Source organism: Calliopsis andreniformis, chromosome 5, assembly GCF_051401765.1.
Source record: "Calliopsis andreniformis isolate RMS-2024a chromosome 5, iyCalAndr_principal, whole genome shotgun sequence".
Lineage (NCBI taxonomy): Eukaryota > Metazoa > Arthropoda > Insecta > Hymenoptera > Andrenidae > Calliopsis > Calliopsis andreniformis.
The window spans coordinates 13,161,615-13,185,832 of record NC_135066.1 but is presented as its reverse complement, the minus strand read 5'-3'; the positions used below and the strand labels follow the sequence as shown (position 1 = coordinate 13,185,832).

At 37.4% G+C, this 24,218-nt stretch overlaps 1 protein-coding gene across 5 annotated transcripts in view; it reads left to right on the top strand.

Moving 5' to 3' along the window:
* The window catches only part of Wake (ankyrin repeat and fibronectin type III domain containing protein wide awake), a 52,286-nt gene extending 37,947 nt beyond the window's left edge, over window positions 1-14,339 (top strand). For 4 of the 5 annotated variants that reach the window (XM_076377596.1, XM_076377594.1, XM_076377595.1 and 1 more), the window contains 7 exons: window positions 3,637-3,897; window positions 4,869-5,171; window positions 5,366-5,805; window positions 6,085-6,464; window positions 6,538-7,144; window positions 7,225-8,019; window positions 9,952-14,339. In XM_076377596.1, the coding sequence (XP_076233711.1) occupies window positions 3,637-3,897; window positions 4,869-5,171; window positions 5,366-5,805; window positions 6,085-6,464; window positions 6,538-7,144; window positions 7,225-8,019; window positions 9,952-10,287 (3,122 nt within the window). In that variant the 3' untranslated portion in view covers window positions 10,288-14,339. Of the gene's footprint in view, window positions 1-3,636; window positions 3,898-4,868; window positions 5,172-5,365; window positions 5,806-6,084; window positions 6,465-6,537; window positions 7,145-7,224; window positions 8,020-8,537; window positions 8,618-9,951 lie in introns of all 5 variants that reach the window. The other variant, XR_013001849.1, reaches the window with a different exon arrangement.
* Window positions 14,340-24,218: the final 9,879 nt, after the last annotated feature.

Genomic DNA, 24,218 nt, shown 5'->3' with positions numbered 1-24,218 from the left:
TAGAATCCAATTTGGATCTTTTAATCCTCTTCATTCACACGTTTATTAAAAATTGTCAAATGCATGATTTGATGATACTCTTATTTAACTTTTTGAGTATCTCACAATGTGAAGTGAATGACTGAATTTATATTGTCAATTTTTAGTGAATCAAATAAAATAACGAGTATGTTTCGATTCTTATTTTTTAAATGACTATTTTATAATTAGAAAAGGCTAAATAGAATTTAATGAATAGAATAGAATGTAATATATAATATAGTCAAATCATTTTCGAATCTCAGTATAAATATGAAATCGAAAAATGTGTAGATAAATATTAATTGTACGCGAACTGAATTCACGCCAACGCGACATTGATTGCGTTCTATTCACTCGTGCTGTTCTTTGACCACCATAAAAAAATAGTTGACATTCTATTCTCATAGATAAGTTTTAGCTGCGGCAGGACAAAACCATACAGATTGTTGGTTCTTTTTTCATCGTTGACCACCATTTTTCTACACAATAGCCGTGCAAATTTCTCTCTGTACGAAAACCATGGAAGGTGCAGGACCAGCGTTTGCTGTGATGAATAGCTCAAATTTAAACTACATCTAAAACTTTGTTACTGCTGCACTTTAGAATAATTAATAGCTTAGTTTCTCCACCAAAAATTGTAAAAAATATACTCAACCTTACATTTCAAAGTAGTTAGTATTTGACTTTGACGACGAAAAATACCGAATTTATATGTATGCTATTTCCTGTGACTATATCACTGGAGGTTTTGAAAAAACCGAAAAAATTTGATGAAAGGGAAAAGGATGGTTCAGACGAAGAGAGGAAAAATAGTCGAACTGGATAGGATTCCAATTAGAATTCCGTAGTCTGTAATAAAAATGCCGTCGAGCTTTATTGCTTTTCAACGACGATGAGGCCAAAATAATGTGAGAATTTTCAATCGAATATTTTTTTTTTAGAACCAGTGCATCTTTCGATGCACAGACAAAACTGAACACGATTGGCCAACTTGTTTGTTAGTTACAAAATTAGTGATTGTAATTTCCCTATTACTAAAATAGTTACAAACTGAAACCTCTTTAAGAAAAGCTTGTGTGATAAAGTTTAAGCAAATGCAAAATTTTCATTGTTTTCAGAAGTGGAAAATACTTTACCCTATAATAATGCACCGAAAATATTTAAAATAAAATTGATACCTACTTGAAGTACGAAAAAGATTCTAGTATTCCTAGCAACTATGTAGGTACTCATAAAATCAGAGATTATATTAAAGGAATTATTTTAGAAAATACTCTCAACTAGTAATCTAATTTATTAATATTATTATTATTGTTCATTTTAAAGTCACTGTTCAAAGTGATTTGAAAATTCATGTAGATACTTTTATATCTTCCTCGATTTAATGTCAGAACACATCAAAAGTCATAGGTATCTGTGTTACTCCACATTCATATAACTGAATGCAAATTTTGAATTGCCCTTTTGCGGTAATATTGATCATCGACATTGATATTGATACTGTAATGAAATTCAACTGAAATGATACCATGGGCGATTCTGTATGCTATTAGAATTACGAAACGAGCTTTTAAGCTTTGATAGTCACGCATTAAACGCAAATGTTGCAATCCTGTTGCCAACATTGCATCCGTTAATTACGCGGAATTCTATAAATTTCTATGTCGTTTATTGACTGCTTAAACAATTTGTACATTAATCAACTCTACTAACGGTGGGAATCGTGTTTGCTAATCAATGTTAAAAGCATAATTGCACGATTTAATTACATTCGAGACGTCGCGCGTTGAGGTGAATCACGTACATCTTTGTAAGTGTATAAATAAAAACTTACTCTTGCCTATTCTCCACACAATCATTTAATTACATAATATTGTTTCGCGTTCCACGTAGTCACTGGCATGAAATTCTCCATCAACCCCTTTTAAAGGATTTTAACGATGTAATGCAATTTCAACAGCAGTGATTTATGCAGGCATTAAAGTCACTCAACTTTTTGCCAGGCATGAAAACAAACGCCATTTTTCCTAAGATTAAAAGCTCTTTCACCCTATGTGCCATGAAAATTAAAGTGTCTATATGTTACCTTCGAGATATTTTCTTCAGAGCTGCTTAATTTAAAAACTATTTAAATTAAGGGGGAAACGTGTACTATTAAGAAAAGTTTTATAGAAATCGATTTAATCTTTGTTTAACTTCACTGATGTTTTCAAATAGTTTGAATAAAAAGTTTCAAGCTATTTGAACGTTTTATTGCGAGCTAGAAAAACCCTTGGATTCTATTCAACGCGTAAAGAGTTTATGAAACATAGCGAAGACATTGATTATCTTCTCTGGTCAGAGAAACTCAGTGTTAGGAGATCATAAAGACTGTTATCGACTATCAGTTTCTCGTTGATCCTTTAATGGTCGTTGAACCATATCGAACGTTGTAAAGAAGTATGGATAGAGCTTATGTGTCCCGATGGATAGTGGAAATCGATATTTGGCGAGGACACGTACGGATGCAATCGCAGAGCAAACGATCGTAATACAGTCGTCCATCTCGGATGCAATTCGCGAGATTTTGCATTCGTAAACATCGGAATTGCTGAATCGGTCCAATTAGACGTATTCCCATTAAATACTTTTGCGCGATTCACTGTTCACAAACCTCGTTGATTTGTACAATTGGCTCAATTATGTTTTTCTCTCTTCGACTATTCCCTTCTAAATGTTATTACCCATTCTTTTTGTGACGTTCAAGCATACATGCTCGTTTTCTAAATACATACCTCAGTTATTCTCTAACAAGCGCCATTCAAATATAGTAGAATAAACGATAAAAGTAAATGAATGTTAGGTTTAAGAAATGGTAAAATGGTAAACACGAAGAGAGGAAGAAAAATATAAAAGAAAAATAAAAACAGGTACAGGACACAGTTAAGAGCAAAAATAAGGGAGAAAGTACGAAAATGCTATTTACTATCATTTTTTACGTGAATTTTAAACCTTGGTTTTAGGTAACTAGAGAAATTAAAAAATGAATTTTACTTTCATTTAATAATAAGAAAATTACCTATATAGGGTGTTCCAGGTTTAAGATACCAAATTTTGTCAGTGAACATTATTCAAAGTTAGAAATAAAAATACAAAATACAATGGAAACAGTAGCATTTTGCTATTTTGAAATGAAACCTTAGTTGCATCTACAAATTTAGATAAAACTTAGTGTCAATAGTAGTATCAATTATTACTAAATAATTAGCTGGAGTAATTAATATGTAGCAAAAATTGATATTTTCTGAGTGCTACTTAACATAACTCACATAATCCCTATTCTTAACTGTTTTTTGGAATTTCGTACTTTTCTTTACAACTTTTTAATAAAGCCTTAAACAACCTGTATTCATATAACATTTTTTCTTACCTAGACCTATTGAACGTGTTGACAGAGTTTGACACTTTAAACCTGGAGCACCCCGTATACCTACGAACCACGAATTGGGGGTCCAACTTCTGTACCTTTACTCTGATTATACATATGTATAATCAGATGTATATTATTCTCTGTGATGGTAAACCTCAAATCAGTTCCAATCTCAGACTCCAATAAAATTCTTTCGACCCTTGCAGTCAAGTCTCCAGAATCCCTAGGCAGTCACCTAGCCTCGCTGCTGTCGGAAGCTGAGCACAGGGTTCAAGAGCTCGGCGGCAGTACTTCCGGTAGCGGCGGGACCACGCTTCTAGAGCCACCGAGCAGTCACAGGTCGAGTTTTTCGTCACAGCATAGCAACCTCACAGGATGCGGTGGCAACGCCGAGGACAAGCAACTGGCTTTGTGGGAAAGGAGAGCGAGAGCTCTCAGGAAGATGTTGCTTGGGTTCGATCAAGCAAGTGAGTATCGTTGGAGTACACAGGAAAAAATAACGTCACAATAGTCGAAGACTTTGGCTGTTTTGGCTTCGGTTGCTCAGGTGATGTAGCCAAGCCACAGCAGCCTGGACGTTCAAGTCGTTTTGGGTTGGCAGTAAAAAGTCAATTCTATGGCATTTTTGTTCAGTAATATTTGAAGGCTTGAGATCATTTGAAGGATAAGGTTAGCATAGCCAAAAAGACTGTGTTGACTTAAGGCGATATTCTGGTCTAGACCATAAGATTTCAAGTGTTCTTTGACATTTTTTTTCTTTAGTACGATACCACATTTTTGTATTAGATTTTTCTGTATATTTTTTGTCTGTATTTGAGGAATATATACGATTTTTTTAATGTAAAAATATTGAAAATTATAAGAGGCACAACTGTTTTAATACAGTCTCTTCTCTTGAAAGTGCCTTCATGATTGCCATGATTTCGGTCGTTCTACTTATCTAAGATGAACGAATGGAGAATAACTTTCTTCATTATGAACGTGGCACATTATAAATGGGCCTTTCTTTATCTTTGGCATGTTAAAAATAATACTGAACAACATCGGATTTTCAAAGTTCTAGTTCGGACGATATAGACAGTTGTGCTGAGGACTCTATCTAAATTTGGTGCCAATTGAACAATTAGAACTTGAGATATAGTTTCGAAAAAATCGCGTTTAAAGTGTACCTAATGCCATACAACACTGCGTCGCAACTTCCGAACAAACACTTCTGCCTTCATTAATTTTGCAAATCCAGCAATATCTATTGGCAAAAATATTGTCGAGGGTATATACTTTCAGAAAATGAAATTTAAGAAAATTGACTTTTTTAAGTTTCTAGACTAGACTAGACTAAAGTAAAGCAGTATTGGTGTAATTTTTTTTTCTGTGTAGAAATCGTAAAATTATAAATGATAACATCTCTAGGAAGATATTGTAACATACATCCTTTCAGGACCTCCGGATATGCCGTTTCTGGTCGCAGTCGACGTCACAGGGACAAATTCTGTGACAGTGAGATTCCAGGAGCCTGATTCCCATGACTCGCCGATCTGCACGAAGTTCAAGGTTCAGTGGAGCGTTAAAGAGGATTTCTCAGTGATCTGTGGAGAAAGAGAAGTTCTGGATATGAAGCAACGAGAGTGCAGGATCGACGATCTCATACAGGGACAAAAGTACCATTTTCGAGCGGCCGCTGGCAATCTGAAGGGTTACAGCAGATTCAGAAACTCGTCCCCCGCCCACGTCACACCCAGCAGTACGACCTTTAATGTTTTAAAAATTATAGAGTCCTAAACATTTGCTTAGGAAAGCTTAAACAGCTTTCTTCAGGTTTAGATTGGCATTGACTTTTGGCATTGATTTTTGTGGATCAGTAGTATTGTTAAAGACTGATTTAATATTAATTATTTAAAATTAGAATATTAATTAGACACTTGATTATTGTTCCAGGTTGGAGAGACATCGATGGCAGGCTGCCAAGGTTTGCTGGTAGATTGGAGCAACTGAATACTCTCTTCACGGACATAAGGCGACCCGAATACACTCAAGAAACGCCAGCGGTGCAGAGGCGCAATCATAAGAAGAAAACGACGATAAAACAGCTGTTCACGGCGACTAGCAAGTTCCAGAAGAACTTGAGACGCGGGGTTTTCCTTGCTTGTTTGCTGTATTACGAGGACAAAGTACTTGTGACTAATGAGGATTTCTTGCCTGTGATCGAAGTCGATGAGACTTATCCCAGTTGTATCTACAACGATTTCCATTGGCTGATGAAAGTAGCCTGTACCTGGGACGATGTCAAGACGCTGCGTCAGGACATGGAAAAGAGTCATAGCAGCTCAACGAATCACTTCAGGATAAAGCTATTGCAGGCCGCTGCTCAAATGCAGGTTTGTTTTCTGTTACAAAAAATTCAAACGAATTTAGATTTGTAGAATAAGGTCCTTTTTTTGGTAAATCGTGTGTCTGACAATGTTTCCTTAAAATTTCGTTTTAATATACCAACAGTTGAGATTAAGGTGGTCCTTGCTGCGTACTTAAGAGCCAGTAATTACTACAAAACAATTGATAACTAAAATTTCTTTTTAATTTTTTGACTTCTTTTTGATCATACGTTAACAGTTGAAACGTAGCTTAAATAACACCCAAAATGGTATCAATTGTTGCAGGCAGCATTATGCATACAAGACCTAGGACAACTATACCACAAACCGATCAGAGATATTCAAGGCACTTTGGTCTTTTCCACGGTGAATTACGTGAAATCCCCAAAGTTAATTTCAGTATTGAACAGCAGATGGTTACCATTAAGCAAAGTCACGAAAAAGGTCATAATTCACGAGGACAGCAACGTGGCGGATATCCTGATAGCGAGTATACAGGAACAAATGACTTATCATCAAGTGAGCAGTATTAAGCTGTCCAAGGGGTTATATCTTGGCTATTTGAAGATGCAGAGTAGCGTAGACCTCATTCAGGTTGTGGTGCCAGCAAAATCGCCCAACGTTTTACCTCATTGCAAAATCCGCGACAATCCTCACGTCTCCGCGTAAGTATTACATTATGGAACAAGAACTTTCCTCGTACTTATCGTGCATTCTGATCGTTCATTTTATCTCCAGGGAAGAGTGGGATTACCTCAAGAGGATAACTCGCATTCATGCATCAGACTCTTCGGTCAAGGACGCTGAAGAGAAAGAGAACGTAACGAACGAGTCGCAGGGCACCGAGCAGCAGAAACTTTTTGTCGACCTCGTTGCCGCCACTGCGAGACGATTGTTCAATTATATGGAAATCAGCCCCGAAGATTCCCTCAATCATCGGCTCTACGACGCCGAAGTTATCGATCTGACACACGACGTGTCGTTTCTGATCGCCGTGCCTCCTGCAGAGACCGCTTGCTGTGTACCTGGAACTAGGGAGATCCTTTTGCAACGAGGCGATCTTTTGTCGTTGCCCATTCAAGTATTCGAAATGGTCCACTTAAATACTTACCAAAAGGATGTAATCAGCAGATACTCGAGACTGAGCTGCATCCTAGAACTGGATACAGCGCAGGCTCAGCACAATCATAGAGAAGCTTTTAGTTCATTGGAGTTGAGCGTGGCGAAGGATAAATTGGCTAGACTGCAGGACCTTCAAACGCAAGTGAACACTGTTTGGAAAGGTGCTAGATGGCTGATAGATGTGATCACGTTCGCGAGGGACCGTGGATCTTCGCAGCAAAGCGTAAGTTACTGAGTCCTGTCTAAATAATTCCATAATTCTAACGTATAATTTTATGTGAAAAATTATAATTATCGTTGCAGGGAAATTTACAGACCGTTGGAATCTCCATGAAGCACTTGCTTAGTCTCGACAGAAACAAAAGCAACAGTAACAGCAACAGCCTAAAAAGAAGCCTACTGCAACTACCTCCACGCGATCCAAAGCTCGTGAAATCCAGTCCAGGTCGAGGCAGTTGGCCAGGTCCTAATGTCACGAATTCATCCTCAAATCTGTTAACAACTGAGTTCAGTAAAAGTGAGCAACAGTTGCCCAGTGGTCAGTACGTTCGCAAGGGTAGCAACACTTCCAATGTGTCTACGGAATCGGAGGCGCAAAAGTCCTCGATACCCATAAGCAGCACCAGCAACCTGAGCAATGTTACGAGCGCCAGCAGCAACAACCATCTGATCCCGCTACAGAACACGAGATTACCACCCTCGAAATCCGAGGATACACTGATCTTGACCAAGTATAAACACAGTCCCAGGAATAGATCAGCAACGATCACGTCAGCGTCAGCTAGCACTAGTCCATTGCTCAGCATAAAGCCCATGATCTATAGTGGATCGCTTCTGAGCGTGTCAACAGCGATGACCAACACGGCTAGTCTTCTCAGCGTCAGTAACACCAATTCTGACAGCTTGCACTCATTAAGCAGCGATGAATACTCGACGCCTAATTCGAGTGTTTGTATAAAAACTGGACATACGAAGGGAAAGTCAACGAAACCTAGCGTCAGTGTCGCAGCCATGGCGACTGGTTCCCTAGAAAATCAGTTAGAAGAGGAAAAGGACGAAGCGACGATGATGCCAGCACCTCGACCTGGCATTCTTCAGGTAACTTCTGCCACAGTTCTCGAATTGGAATTGATTGGATAGCGATTAGGATGAATTAGGATGAAAGGGATGCAGTCCTAATCTTCTGTCAAGACGAAGTCGAGGGAATCGTCTGTTAGCGAGTTCCAGGGTTGGTTTGTTGCATGGAATATCGACTTTCCTTCAGCCCCTATTCTGCCTAACTATGGAGAAAGGCAGTAACTACAGAAAAATGTGAAATTCAGTTGTTTGCATCTTTGGAGAATTTTGAACACTTTACGTCTTTTAGTGAAAAATAGCAGTAAAATATTTTTAGTGGATACTGCTTTTCTTCGTAGTTGGGCAATATTGTACCGTAAAATAACAATTGGTAATTTTGGGACTCGCTGACGCAAGTTACCTCAGTCGCTTCGTAGTAGACAAGAAATTCTACCTTGTGCAAGCTTTCTTAGGGTATACGCACATGTTTCGATACTGATCGCTACGCTTGGTATCCATGAGGACCACACATTGAGTTTAAATAATGTTTTTCCTTGTAGGGAACACAAGTCTAACCCGATTGTAGTTAAAAACAGCTCACTTGGTCTTCTAGTGCAGACCGATGACAGCAGACACATGAGTAAGCCGCTACACCGCTAAGTTTAAGCGCTTCTTTCGCTGAGATATACGCTTTCCATGTATCAGTATGGCGTAGCATGAAGCAGTTTGGAGCTTTCAATTACACTGCTCTGTCGACAAGCTCTTATTAATCTAGATGACTATTAATGGATTAAAATTAAACACTATTCCCTTTATACAGGGCGTATTAGAAATAATGGGACATTTTGAGGAGGCAGGTTCTAGACACGAAGCAATGCAAAAAATTCATGTGCATACATGTTAGTTCTTTAATTATACGCTATTTTGTGTTGCATAAAATGGTCCACATTTTCTGATACACCCTATATTACCTAGCTAATTTGTAAGCGGTTCTTCTATTGATTTCTTTTTTTTCCATTTCATCTACACCCATTTAATTTACTCTTGATTCATGAGTAACAGCTCGCTCAATGCTAAACCATTGCAAACGCTCATTTTCACTACAGAAAATTTATAGTGGCGGCCATATACTTACGAGAAACGTATAAATTGAAGCTTCGTATATTATGTGAAGTTTTCTATACTTCATAAAAGAGGATCAACTTTTATATACACTACTGGAAGAATTTATTCCATTACTTGAATGTTACTGAAAAGTTGGTGAACTTTAAAGTTCCATAACTTTAGTAAAATTCTTTAAAACTGATGCAGCAAGAACTAAATTAAAATTTGAACTTTTTACTTTTTGACGTTGCTAGTTTTTAACTTTATTTAAGTTCTATCCAAGCGGTAAACTCTTCCTTTAAATAGGTTGAGTATCAAGTCCTCTTGTTTTAGAGGAAAACGATGAAACGTTCCCACACTATAGGTCAAAGCTGCGAAAATTGTTGCTTCCATGCTGCTGCAGCTGCTCTGATACACCAGCAGCTAGTTGCTACTTAGACAATCAGTCTTTTAGAAGAATCTACTGTCTGCCCAGTTTACTGCTCAAAATCTGATTCATCTAATTATTACTAGAAATAGGATGAAATAGTTAAGTAGAGACATAACAAATAGACTCTTAAATAGACGCTAACCTAGACAACATAAATTCAAAGACATTGAATTGAGTATTTCCATGTAGCATAGAACCCTGCCAAGTCAAGTTCAAAAATCAAAGTGCCTTTCAAAAGCTTTTCTCTGTATTTTCATCTCATATTCTTATAAAAAACTGCTCTAGTATTAATTGTCTCGATAACAGTTCTATAAGAAGTTGCAATACAGTACATCAAGAAAGAGTTTTCATTGTGCTTAAATATATGGCCGTCACTCTGTGTCTTTTGGCTCGACAGCTCGGAACAGCCTCGTTCCAACGAAACCGCAATGTCTTTTCAGGTCTACGCGGCCTACGAGACCGGTCTGGCCTCTGGAACCAGCCTAAAATTACGTGTCACACCGAGAACTACGGCCAGGGAGGTCGTGAATCTGGTGGTGAAGCAGCTGAACATGGCGGTGGTCCTAAAAGGGCAGGATGGTCCCATCTACACGGCCGACGAGCTGCCAAACTTCTGTTTGGTGGCAGTGATAGGCGCGAGGGAGCGTTGTCTTAGGGACGACTTTAAACTCCTCCAGCTTCAGAATCCTTGGAAGAAGGGCAGACTGTACGTGAGGCAGAAACAGGACGTCCTCGCAGCCCTCGAGCATAGCAGCAAGCATACCGCGTATTTGTAATATAGGTAAAGACAGAAGCAGCAGATGCAGCAGATTATTCTGTAGAATTTCAAAAAGAAAACGCAAGGATTTCGTGAGAAGTCCTTTATCTTGTATCCAATTGGCAATAGAGGCCAAAGATAACTCAGCTGAACGCGTCCTGTGCTGGCAGCCTCTGGCAAGGGGAGTCAGGAGGTCTCAATTTTTATGCGTTTTAATTTGACGTCAGGTGAAGGAACGTGGCTCTCCCATTGAAGAGGCAGATTGTCTCTAACTTGTTTAAGGCACAGGACGCGTTTAGATGTACATAAAGCAGACACTTAAAGTCGCTGATACGAGGAATTTTTAGTTCTACCTCGAGGTCTCGAGTGAAACCACGCATAATTAGGGACATCTCAAAAGTGATGGTCACCATTGTTTTTAGGAATTAAAGCTGTATGTAGGCGACCCGTACATTCCAAATGAAATAAGCTGATAGGTAGTTTTTGGAGAAATGGATAATACTCAAGGTATACCAGTTTATTTTTTAGGTACCGATCTCAATATTCTACTCGAGATGCATATGCTTAAGAGATCTCATGCTCCCATTTACATGCGTTCGACGTGTTCATGTGACTTTTCAAACCAGACGCTTCTTTCTTTTTATTCTAAATTCTTCCCTGTTATTCACTCTTGTCAGAAGACACTTGGACACGTTGAATTAGATCGAGAAACCACTAAAGCCTGACTGTAGGGAGAATTTTGTATTTATATTTCGAAATTCAATGCGACTGTGTTATCATATTGTTCCATTTCCAACTGGAGCTGATCTCCTTGACTAACAAAGGGAAATCGTGACCTAGACGAGCGCTTTTTGGATAAAATGAAATTCAAGTTACGTAGGTAAATAAGTATAAGAAAACTGTAACATGTTAAATGATTATGACCAAACATATTATGTATTAGATAGAGTACTTTTTCGCTATAAGCTCGTTTAAATCCTAACAGCTTTTTGGAATTATTCTCTCACTTTCACTCAGTTCACTTTGTAACAGAAGAACGAGCTCTTAGAGGAAAAATTAATGTAATAAACGTCCATATAGTATTATATAAGCTTATTGTAAAATACAAATTACGGGTTTATAACGAGAGAATATTGCGTTCTAATATGATTAGTGATAATTGTCGAAAATACGATACAATTTAACGATTTCAGTGACCTTCAGATATGTTATCAAGGTCAAATATCCTGAGTAATTTTCGATTTTAGTTTCAGTGATATCCGTAATGACTTTTTTTCCTAAAGTATTCCAAATCTATCTCAAACTCCAAAATAATACACTGAATATTAATAACAATGTTTTCTTGTATATATTTCTGAAAGTAAAGCCAAGAAAACTGAAAATTAAAGACATATCTCAAGGTCAGTACACCATTCCTAATAATTAACGCGATCAGTACCTGTTTGGACCTCTAATGCTCGAAAGTCATTTTGTATAAACATGGCTAATCAGATACTTCGTATATTCTCCAATTCAACTGACTCGAGATATTTTTGCCGTGTGAGCGAAACTCGGTTCAAAAATCGCTGGTCTATATCGCGACTTCCCCTCGCGAGCCTTGCTTTCGAATTGAAGAAACGGGACGCGGTCCTCGTGGCGGATTATTCAGCTTGAGAGAAAGGAGAGAAAGGGTCCCTTTTCTTTCCACGAATCCATTGTCGTCGCGATATCGAGCGATTTCGTTTCCGTATCGCGTTTCAACGTCGCCCTATTTTTCGCCCCCGCGATGGAGACAATGAAGGCGTCCCGAATTTTAAAGAGACTCACTCGAGATGCTTGCTTAGTGGATGCAAGGCGGCGACTAGAGCAGATAACCGGTCGTAAATTAAAGCGTAGACGTGTGATCCACAGATGAAAGAGGCTTATAGACTGTCACGTAGAGTAAAAGAAAGAGTATTAGTACCTACGATTAGTTCTGTTCTCGACGAGATTATCGACATTATCGTGGCTCTGTCGTGCCGCGGGTGTTTTTGTCTTTCTGTGTTCGTTCTTTGTGCAGGATTAGAGTATACGTTTCGTTGCGATATTGTTACATTCTCCTTCGTGTTTTCCAGTGTATTGTTTCTTCGAGCCCTTAAATGATGTGGATAATGTTAGCATGTTCGCTTCTTTTTTACCTTTTTATGGCCTTCTGGGGAGTGTTTGTTTGCTGGAGTTGGTACGTAGTGCATTAGCAGTGGTAGCTTGGATTCTAAACAAATTCTCAAAAATATCAAGGGGAAAGTCGATTAAAATAGCATATAAATGTACTTTATACAGATGAAGAGTCTTTCAAAGTATTCATCTCTTCTTCTCATAGAAATAAGAGAGTACAGTTGCTTGAAAATTAAATACAGATTTGTAGGAATTGAAATTCAGAAAATTAAAAAAAGTATGTAAAAAAGTGTTGAAAATCTGTAAATTAAATATTTGAGAATTAGAAGGATTTACAGATTTGAACATTTTTTAAAGGAGAATTTATCTCTTCCAGAACTATTTTATAGTGGCTCAATATGTTTATTAAAAATTCGACTTCATTAATATCAACACCAGTAACTGTTTCTTTTATAATATACAATACAAAACTAACAAAAATTTGTCAATAGATAAACATTTCTCAGCATCAACTTTAACTTTATATTAATGTGTGAAGATAGAGCACACATTTACCAATAATTGCTAGCATTAACCATATTTGGGTCATGCTTCTGGAAAACATTAAATATTTTCTGCGTTTCGAACGCTGTCTTCGTACATTTCGTTGTCGTCAAATAGGAATTTTGTTTTCCTTTCGTTTTGTACTAAGAATTGAGAGAGGAATTGGTGCGTTTTGTTGAATTCAGAGCGATTGAGCTGTCCTTATCGAAGTTCCAGACACTTGAGGTCTAAATTCGCGGCTTAAATGTGTCGATAACTAAATATGGCGCAGAGTGGATTGTATAATATTCCCTGAACACGTGATACCACTGTACAGTGTTTCGAGTGACGTGGAATTGGGGTACGATGTACTGAAAAATATTTTAGAATTTTAACTTAGATTTTATTCTTCGAATCTGTCGTCTATCAAAGTCTAACAAGCTTCAATCTTCTATTAATGCTCGAGGCTTAAAAGTGTAAGCAATAATGCAGTAAAATACAGTGCACTGCAGTGTTTCCTCGCCATGGGCTCAATTCACTGACGATAAACTTATAACCATGAAAACATGTCTGTCTTCACATATTAGTAGTTTCTTTATTTTTTTATCAAGAATGTTAGGAGAGTGTATGAAAGTAAGTTTTGTTTACTTTCAATAATTTAATGATATGGTAAGTCAAGTAAGGAGCTTATGACGAAGGAATGCTGTAACTTAAATATGAGTTTTCTTTTTTTTTATTTTTAAAAATCTGAAAGGGAAAATTTCTCGAATTTCAGTTTATTTCTGTTTGATTGTTTTATATTCTTTTGTCACTGTTACTGCTAAAATCCGTCCTTCGTCTTACGCGAGGCAGACCTTGGGACTCGATCTCGAAGAATTGGACAGTGGTACCGTGGACCAAGGGGCCACCTATGTTTAAACGAAGATATACGATGCACATATTTTTTTATTGGGAAAGCTGAGGAGATTAAAAGAGAATGAGAGAGAGAAACAAGAAATTTCTACTATATTTTGTGAGAATGCGTATTCATCGCATTGCCACGCAATAAGTACGCATTCTTCTATTTCAATAGAAGATGGAGGACTGTGTGTTGTCGAGAGAAGACTAATGAGAGAGTGAGAGAAAGGTCAGAGAAAAATATGAGAGGAAAGTTTAACGAAAAACGCTAGAAAAATTTATTAGCTCTACCTGAGTGTCTATCGATGTTGGGTGTAAAATATTCATTAGCAATTAAGTGTTATCGCGAAAGGGAAACGATGTAAGTCGCGAGAAGCCTAGATTTCCCTTGCGAACAGTCCCTCACACTTAAAAACGAAAAAAAAGAGTAAAAACTGGCGAGAGAACGAATTACTTGTAAATATTCAAAGAAATATATGTATGTATAAAATATAAATGAGAATGATCAAAGAAATGGGAGTTCATTGTCTTAGTTAGAATGAGAATTTGAGAATACCATACACAAAGACACCTTTATCATACTCTGATGATACTTGTCACTTACACCTAACTTCTGACTATACATATAATTGTAACATCTCTTGCAACTCCCTCTTATTTATTAACCAAACGTAAACTATACACAAAAGTCCCCAATTTTCTATAACATTCTTCTGAAAAATATGGTTTTATATACAAAAAGACTTCTTACATTCTTCCAACTTATTTTAAGACATTAAATCACCTCTTCAATATTGGATTTGAAAACAGCAATATATAAAGCAAAGTTTGGTTTCAAAGTTTCATAAGTACTGCAACATTTTCTAACAATTCTTGAGGCCCTTCTAGAATCAAATTGACGAACTATTGAATACCTATATGTTTTGAAACACCCTGTACAGATGAAAAGTGGTGTTCCAAGGAACACAGAGAACAGACAATTACCACATAACCAACTCAATCCGAATAGAGTCGAAACAGATTACGATTACAGTATTTTTCCCGCGTTTTCAGGAAGCCAGGCCACATCGTTGCAATCACGCAAGTTACACACGTTTATGCGTCTTATTTCATTAGGAGAGAGATATATGTAACTCGAGGAGCGGAGAAATGAACCCGGACGCTCACGACCGAGAGTCCCGCTGACCCACTTCCGCCTTGTTTCTCGTCTCATCTCGCCAAGCCACCTACTCCTTATTTATCCCCCACCTGGCGTAATTGTGCACTCTGGTCTTCCGGCTGGCTCCCAAGAGGAGATCCGAGATGATGAAAAACCACGAGGGCATCCCCTCCGAGGAATGGCCGCGTGGGTCAGCTTCCTTCTTGCAATCGAAGTACGCGACGTCAACTTGTTGACTCGTAATTGCACGTGTGTACAGGGTGTAAACAATATACGTGGTAATGTTTTAAAGGGCGGCAGAGGAGCTCAAGTGGAACATAAAATGTCCTACACTGTAGTGTCTTATCTGCCTCCATTTTGTAATAATAGAGCCTTAAAGTTAACATGCCTATATTCTAAAAATTTAGATTAAAAATCAGAGAATTCTGTAATTTTGCAGATACACTGTGGATAAGAAATACAACAGAAAAATCTTGACACGTTTTTTTGTATGTCTTGCAGCTTAACTTTTATAAAGCTTTAAAGATCGGAGATGTTTATAGGAAATGGATCTTGAATTTTTAAAGTTTTATAAAACTTAACACATTGTGTTTTTAGCGTGTATTTTGTTTCCATGCATTATACACTTCTCTCACGCGTCAAATATATCAATGCAGAAGGTAGGTTAAAAGGCTATAAATCCTCTGGAACAGGCATTTAAATTACTTAATACCCCGTCTGCGATGTGTTACACTGTAAGAGATACAACGAAATTTATTGAGACTTTTGTGTTTTATTTCTGCCCTACAATGTATCTGCAAAATTACAAAATTACAAAATTACAGGGTATCTCCAGAATTCCAGAAAATATGAGATATTCGTGGGAAATGCATCTCGGATTTTTAAAGCTTTATAAAAGTTAAACTGTAAAAGATACAACAAAATGTATTAAAAGTTTTTTACTTTATTTCTGCCCCACAATGTATCTGTAAAATTACAGAATTCTCTGATTAATAGTTTAGAATATTAGTACACATTGTTTGCAGCCTGTGTACATGTACACATAAATACGCTACAAAACAAAATGACGTAAGTGACATTTTCAGAAAGTTGAGTGTAATATTACAATATAGAATTTATATTTTTGATGGAAGCAGATTAAACTGGAGAATGTTTAAACTCAATAATTTGTTAAAATTTACGAGGATAATTCTCCAGAATAAAGTTCCAGGTTCTGATGAAAGTTTATCTTTCAGCAAAAGTTCGAACTCATCGAATTTTCCTCTGATAAACCCTTATTCTATAGCTAGCAATGAAACATCAATTTTCAAAATTTAAAAGCTAATAAACTCCCAAATTTTACAAGCAATAAAAAGTTCAGAAACGAAATTAAGAACTAATTAAAGGAATCTACAACCGTGCTCTAATTACCAAACTTCATCATCTTTTTTCTCCCAAGCTGGTGAACCCATTTTAATTAAATTTTGATCGTAAGTATTCCACTAAAAAGCAGTGTTAAAAGGAACTAAATACAGACTTTTATAAACCTTTAAGAAAATATTATACGACCTAATAGATCTTTCAAATGGTAACGATTTATAATAATTTAATAATTTATAATAAACCACGAAGACTAACTCTGTCTTCCAGCTATAATACAAAACCAGCTGCACAAAATACAAGTACTGTTGCTCGAAATCTGAAGAAAATTCAGGACCATCGCTTTTGTGGTACACCATAAGGGTACTTGCAATTTGGCCCGCAACCTATTATTATTCGGTTACGGTCCCATGGCTGCTTCTTCAAGGGTGTAAAACCTGTTGTTAAGCCGTCGTAATTCCCGGCGAACTCGGTCTTGTGGGTGCATATACAGTTAATAGTCATTGTCAGGAGGACGTGGCCGCACGCGGCGATTGGTTGACCCGCAGTCCGGATTCGCCCTCGGCTGACCCCGTTGTTAACTGACCCACTCACGACACTGATAGCGGGACACCGTGGAGCTCGGTTCACCTGGGTCTCTCGCTCGATCGCTGGCCTCGGTCTCCCGCTGAAATTTCGGCGGTTACGTGGCCGCATGATTCACTTTTTCATTCGATTCCGACGTTCCAATGGAGGCTCTCGATGAAATTTATCGCGTTTCGTTAATTACACTCTGGAAATTAATCAGACGTAATGTCCGAAATGGAGATCCATTTCGGCTTTTAGCCGATGGGAAATTGGATTTTGAAAGAAGAGATTAGTGATTTGTTAACATTCGTGCGATGGAATTGAATTACTTTTGATTTTTTTTTTTTAATGTGCGAGTGAATCCATCGAATCGAGTTTAATTAATCTATGAATATAAGATAGATGTGGAGGTTGAGGAAAGTTATTCGTTATTATTTTTTCTCATTCTTCTGTTATTGTATTGTTAAGACAATTAAAGGGTGAGCCTCATTTTACAGTTACTTTTACAAAATAATGAAATGTAGCAATGTTAGTATTCATTGACAGTCAATCTGTTTCGAGCTTTAAATCATTGATCGTGCAATATATGATATACCATTTACCTACTTCAATAATTTACTATTTCGATCGTTGTATATTGGCTGCTGATTTTTATGCATTTATAGAAATATGATATTTACAGAGTAGTGTATACAAATTGCAGAATACATATAATATTTAAAAAGATAGAAAATATGAAAAATAGAGTGTAAACTACAGCGTTTAAACGTCGAAGTAAATTTTTATTTAGGTTCCATTTTTTTAACTGTGTTCGTGAAAATATGAAAGCGGATAAAAATCCGCAGTCTAGTAAAATATGAATTCAAGCATGCAAAATTCAAAACAGGAAATTGTTGAAACTCGATGTACCAAAGTTTCGTCCCTCTGTAGACTCTACAGTAACTCTAGTTATTGATCCTAGTACCTACTTTCTACATTTCTGATGAATACCAAATCTCAAACCACATTCTCTAAACGATGTGCACCTATTTCATCCCTAGCACGCTGATTTAAATTCATAAAGCTATATCTACACTCCACACTGTGCGCGATAACGATAAGGAACATTTTGTCATCTCTCGTGTAAAAAATAAGAAAACATAGAACACTTTTAGAGAACAGGTTTTAGACACAAAAATAGTGAAAGTACCTAAAAACAAATAATTTTTCAATTACCAGCTATAAGCAAAATATTCCTCGTTCTTGCCTCAATGCAGAGTCCACACGGTAGACATAGCTTAAGACCTACTTTAAAAAAACCTGAAACTCACGCAGAGATATTAGCAGCAGCGCTCGTACCCCCAAACATCCGATACCCTATTTAAAGTCCAGACTTTTCTCGGCCAGTTAAAAACAATTCTCTCGACCCGCTGAGAACCAGTTTTCAGTAATAACGCGTTCGATGCTGTGGAAGTTGGCAGAAGCGCGAGGCGGCAGCCTAGTTTCCCAATAGACGACCACGAATCGCTAATAACAACGTCGGAAATCCCGTAAAACGCGTTCAGAATCGCCTCCGCTGCAAATGCATCCAGCCTGACGCATCTGGGAGCCGCGTTCACGCGTCTTTCGACCCGTCGATGAGTTGCGACACGACTGCATTGTAATCGGCCACTGCTCCCGAGGCTGTCACGACGACCAGATTGCCGTAATAATTTGATTAATATTCGCTCTCCTTCTATCAGGAAACGCTGCGAGGATCGAGACCGAGCGTGATCCGCTCCTGAAGCAATCAGGAGCTCGGGAGATCGAATGGGCCAAGAGAGTGGCGATGCTGAGAGAGTCGAGGTGGCGATGATCTGTGGAAGCATTTGGTATTTTGAAGGAATCAAATTTGGGAAATTAGTCGATGCTAAAGGGGGATTCAGGGGGTTGGGATTCAAAATATTGGAGGGACTTAGTATTCAAAGGCTGTTGGAGAAACAAAATGATAAGGTGTAAGAGAAAAAGGTCTGTTAAAATTGAGAGTGATAAAGATTGGTGTTTGATAAATGGAAATACTTTTTTTGAATTTTTTATTTTGACTCAGAAATGAAAGTTGTTTGGTATAATAAAATAGTTGTTGAATTGTATGCTGCTTTTGATATCAGACATTTGTTATGAAACATTTTTTCATGCAAGAAATAGTTTACAAAAAAATTCAGGTGATTCAGTAGCGTGACTCACTCTGTACATGTATATGCAGTAAAATACTCTGGTTCTTAGAGATCGTCTTATGACTCTCAATTGATCAGAGCAGCCACTTGCTCACAGCTTTAATAAATCTGTCATTATTCATGCTCTATGCTCTAGAAGCTCACAAAATGTAAGATGCATTACTATCTTAATTTTTAATAATTCAATAATAAATTAATTGACCAGTTTGAATACATGAAAATTGAAGTAAGTATTTAATAATATCAATTATTTTATGAAAATTTCAGTATTTAGAATTTGAAAATCTTAAAAATGTGAGTGTTTAATAATTAAAAAAATTTGAAGACGTATGTACATAAACATATATACTTTTACAAGAAATTCTGTGCATATAACCGTTAGTTTCCATTCGTTTAGGCGCTTGGAAATAATAAATTTAAAGGAATGGAGCCGAAGGGAGAGGGGAAGTGTTTTAAAGCTTGCAAGAGGTATTCCGTTATTATTTTTTGGTTGGCGTTCATGATCCGTTCTCCAGGCCACGGATGCTGGAACGACACGAAGCACAGCACCACAGACGTCGTGGATGATGCGAAACAGTAGGTCGGTCAGCTTCTAGAACGAGGCTAGAGGCTCCTGGCAAATCCGGTGTCAATGAGATCGATTCACCCGACTTTGTCGCTCCAGTTATAGACAGGGAACTGGACCGTCTGGTTCTCTCACGATTACGTTTTTTGCGCCCATCGTAATCCGAGTAACGCAATGCAAACAGGAAAGGAGGGGAGGCGTCTAATCATAGTCTTTAAATAGATATTGGGTTATGGAAAAGTTATCATTAACTAAGTAGAAAATTTCTATTCATTACTCAAATTCATTCTTTCATCCTATCATTATCTACGATATGAAATGTCTTTATGAATTTACTTATATATTTTTGGGATCCAATTCTTGGAACATGCAACCTTGGAAATAAGTTGGCAGTTCACCTTAATTTCTTTTCAGGTTCTATTGCTAGTTGTAGGAATTCCACGTTTAGATTACTCAATTTAAACTCTAATTAAGAAATTGATAACATTGACAGGAGTTTTTCATCTTATATCTTTGTCATTTGATTAGTATTTTCTTTTTCTCTCTATCTTGTGTTTCTAGGTACTAACGCATCCCTGACAGCTGTTTTGTAATTTTTGTTATGTATCATTGGGTTAGGTTAAGCCCGTCGAATAAATAAATAAATGTTTAATGATAATAAAGTAGACATTTATCCAATACAGAGTACTGTAGAGGGCGTTCCATAATAAGTATCAGAAATTTTTAAGGGGTGATTCTACATGCTAGAATAAAGCGAAAATATAGATACATGAAACTATGTTTCAGGCTTCGTTTCCAAGATATTAATTGTTGAAAGAACATCTGAAGTACTATATGTATTCTGTGAGAAGGCCTCTGGAAGGCATTGCTCTTAATGCTTTTCAGGGGACTTCTGATGGGACTCGAATAACACGCGTGAACTGTGTCTGACTTCAGACTTATTCTACTGACTCCACTGTCTCTGACCTAATACGCGCCGGCAGTAGAATAAGTCCTAAGTCAGACACAGTTCACTCCACTTTGAACCGCCTCTGTAAATGCAATTTCGATAAATAGGTCAACAAGAATTTTCCCTAATAATATATAGAAACAGCGTTCCAAAATAGCTAAATAAATTAATTACAAGCAGCTTCGTACACTCTTTAAAAACATCTCGCAAATATAGCCTAGCATGTGCTAAATCAATCTATCGAAGTAGACAGATCGTGAATTAAAAACAAAGCACTCGTCAGAATTATAAGCTACCATTTCTTTCCATTTACAGTAAACAAGACTTGAATCTGTGACTGATTCTATTAACCTCGATGTACAGGTCTCAAAAATGATTCTGTTATTAAAATTACAAGAACATTATTTTAGTGATTGTAACAGTTTTAGACTGCAATCTGGGTTTTGTGGAAAAGGGGACTTAAAGGAAAGAGGAACGCGCAGAACTGGTACCGCAAACCCCATGATCGGCAGGGGGCTCGATTTAACACGGATCTCGAGGCACGCGCGCGCGCGGGCACGTGCAGAGCCGTATTGCGAAAGAATTATACGGGGCACAAGGTCTGGCCGCTCGCCGGTCGAATTTTTACCGATCGAAGGTTAGGTTTCGCAGTTGGGTCCGCGTACCGATCTGTGGCCCCTGCATGCCCTCTCCCTCCCCAACCAATGTCCTCGTATCACGGTACAGTCAGCTCTATCATGCACCTTTTCCACGAAACGTTCCTGCTTTCATCCCTTACTTGCTGAAGCCATTTAAAGGAAAAGTTGTGAGCAAATTAGACACTTGTGCAGGGTGCTTCATAACATGTGGGACTCACTTTGAGAGTTGATTGTATGATTAGAAACAATGAAGAAAGTGTAAAGAAAGTCCTGTAAAGTTAATTTTAATTAGCTAATTTTAATTAGCTTTACAGGAGATGCTTAAATGAACACCTTGCATTTGAAGACAAGCCTGTACTCGTTTCGTTATCTATCTGGTTACTCTTTTTATCATTCTTGGTGTTTCTGGAATTTGTTGGTAGCCTTGTTGTATTCTATTTCGTAGTATTTCAGCATTTTCAATCGATGGTGTGCATACAATAGACTTTAAATGTCCCCACAGATGAAAATCTAATGGATTCAAATCTGGAAAATGAGCAGGTCGTGCAATAAGACCTCCACGACCAATGCATTTGTTTGCAAAGTGTTGATTTAAAAATTGGTCTGTGGAAAGAGAGGCCTCTGATTATAAAATTCATTATATCTCATAAACGAAGACAGATAAGACGTGTGTTAATTATGTGTTATATTTTTATACTTTTTTCATTGTTTTTAGGCATACAATCTACTTTCGAAGTAGGTCCCACATGTTATGAAACATCCTGTATATTATTAAAATAATTGCTACATTTCAGCTGTTCAAGAATTAAGAAATTAGTCCAATATTGAAGTAAACCTGGTCTCCATTCGTGGTGACACATGCACACATAAAAATTAATTTTCTATGGTTATATAGAGAAAAGATGTGTTTGCACATACTCTTCAAGTAGTGTTAAAAGTCATTTAAATGACATTTAAATATATCAAGTAGCTTTGGCAATTGAATTTTTTACGTTTGAGACACTTGGTTCCGTGAAAACCTCAGAAAATAGGTCCTCTGAGAATTTAGGTTGAAGAACTTCTTTGTTCCTTCATTCCAAGCCACAACCTGTGGATTGCCTTTCTTGAAGTTTGGCTAAATGAGTCTTTGTTTTCGGTCAGTGCTTTGTTCAGCCTTCAGAGTTCTTCACACTAGGAATTTCGAAGAAACGATAAAAAGTGGTTGAAGAAACGTAAGTAGTCATTGATAGTACAAACTTTGCAATCGTGCAACTTCTCCTAGGCCCATAAGAGTCCAAGAATCGTCAAAGAAACCATTCAATCAACCAACAAAAAGTCTAGCTGGACAATGGAACAAAGATACGAAAGGTACAATAAGCAAGAGGTCAGGAACTCGACCCTTCAACTTATAAGGAACACTTTTCAATCGATGATAAAATCGCATAGATTTCTTTCTGTTAATCGAAAAAACTGTGGCTAGATATGGAAACTCTCTAAAATTCCTTCATATTCATTTAAAAGTATTTCAACATCTGCAGTCTTAGAGCTTCTCCCTGTTTTTTACGATAATTGACCTACATTCACAGAAAAAAATGTTAATCTGAAGTTATTGAAGTCTCTTGCATAATTCAAAGAAATACCCTCCAACAGGTCTGAGTGTAATGAAATCAGTAAATCTGCCTTTACTTAGCATTAAGTTAAGCCCTTACATAGATCCTGCAAAGATCTATCCTACTTAAATCTACTTAGGAAACTTTTGCAAGATTTATGACCATTTTCTTTCGTGTTGGAGTACCTAAAAGATCAAGCAGCTTCTTCTACCAACAGCTACCTAGATCTTCGCTACCATTTCCTAATTCCCTCTTCAGAATTCCTAACATAAGATACCTCTAGTGACTGAATAAAGCACCACCCAAAACAAAGCTTCGTTCATCTAAACTTCACCAAAGGCAATTCCCAAGCTATAGGACCATTACCCCTCTGATGATTCTTTAAAAGTTTTTAAAGAATCACTGTTTATATCTTTAATTCTCCTTTAGTTATTTTTTCCCATGTGTATATTTAATATTTATATATTCTACATGCTACATATGTAATTAATTCTATTTTCAAGATTGTTCTCATGCAGCAGCAATGTATTTGTGTATTTCGAATGTCACTATACACATACGTACATGCATTTGCTAGTAATCCTGCAGAAGATTACATAGCTTAATAAAAAAAAGAAAATCCCCAAGTCATAAGCTTAGAATAAACGAAACAAAGGAATCCTTCAACCTAATAAACATCCTGGGTTGAAGAAGTTGTTCAAGACTATGAAGATTCGAGTCACTTCGAACATGATTCGAAACCTAAAACTCTTGAAAGTCTTGAAAGACAACTCAAACTTCTCAAACTCTCTTTAACATTTTATATCAATAGTACTACTTAGATAAAGGTACATGCGTGAAAAGCGTGAACACACCAGAGTTCCTAAACTGTGCATGAACATTACAGAAATTAAATTTCCCAAAAATTGTCTATTTACGTATCTGTTCTCATACTATTTTCTTATTCGCAGATAACTCCAGTAAGGTTAATAAAAACTTCGCGAACAGTGTACACAAACTGTTCACTGCTATAGACCCAGCTCAAGATACTGAACTATTACCCATTTCCCAAGACCCATCGAATCTCCCCAAACTTCTATACCTATCGATACTTCCAAGAGTTCCAAGCCTCGAAATATATTCTAAAGTGACTGAAATCTGTCGTCACACATACAGATTCGTTTCAGTTGCCATCGCTGCTGGCACCTCCTCGCCAGGATCTCCTTATCAACATTCGAGGCGGCGCTTGTTATCAGGGACGACTGTACCTGAGGACCCCGTGAGTCATAACGATCAAGAGCGAAGAGTGGAGGCCACGGGTGTCCCCTCCTGCGGGGACACCGTGCTCAGAGGACAACGACGACGAGGGAGACCCCGACGAAGAAGAAAAGAGAGACGAGC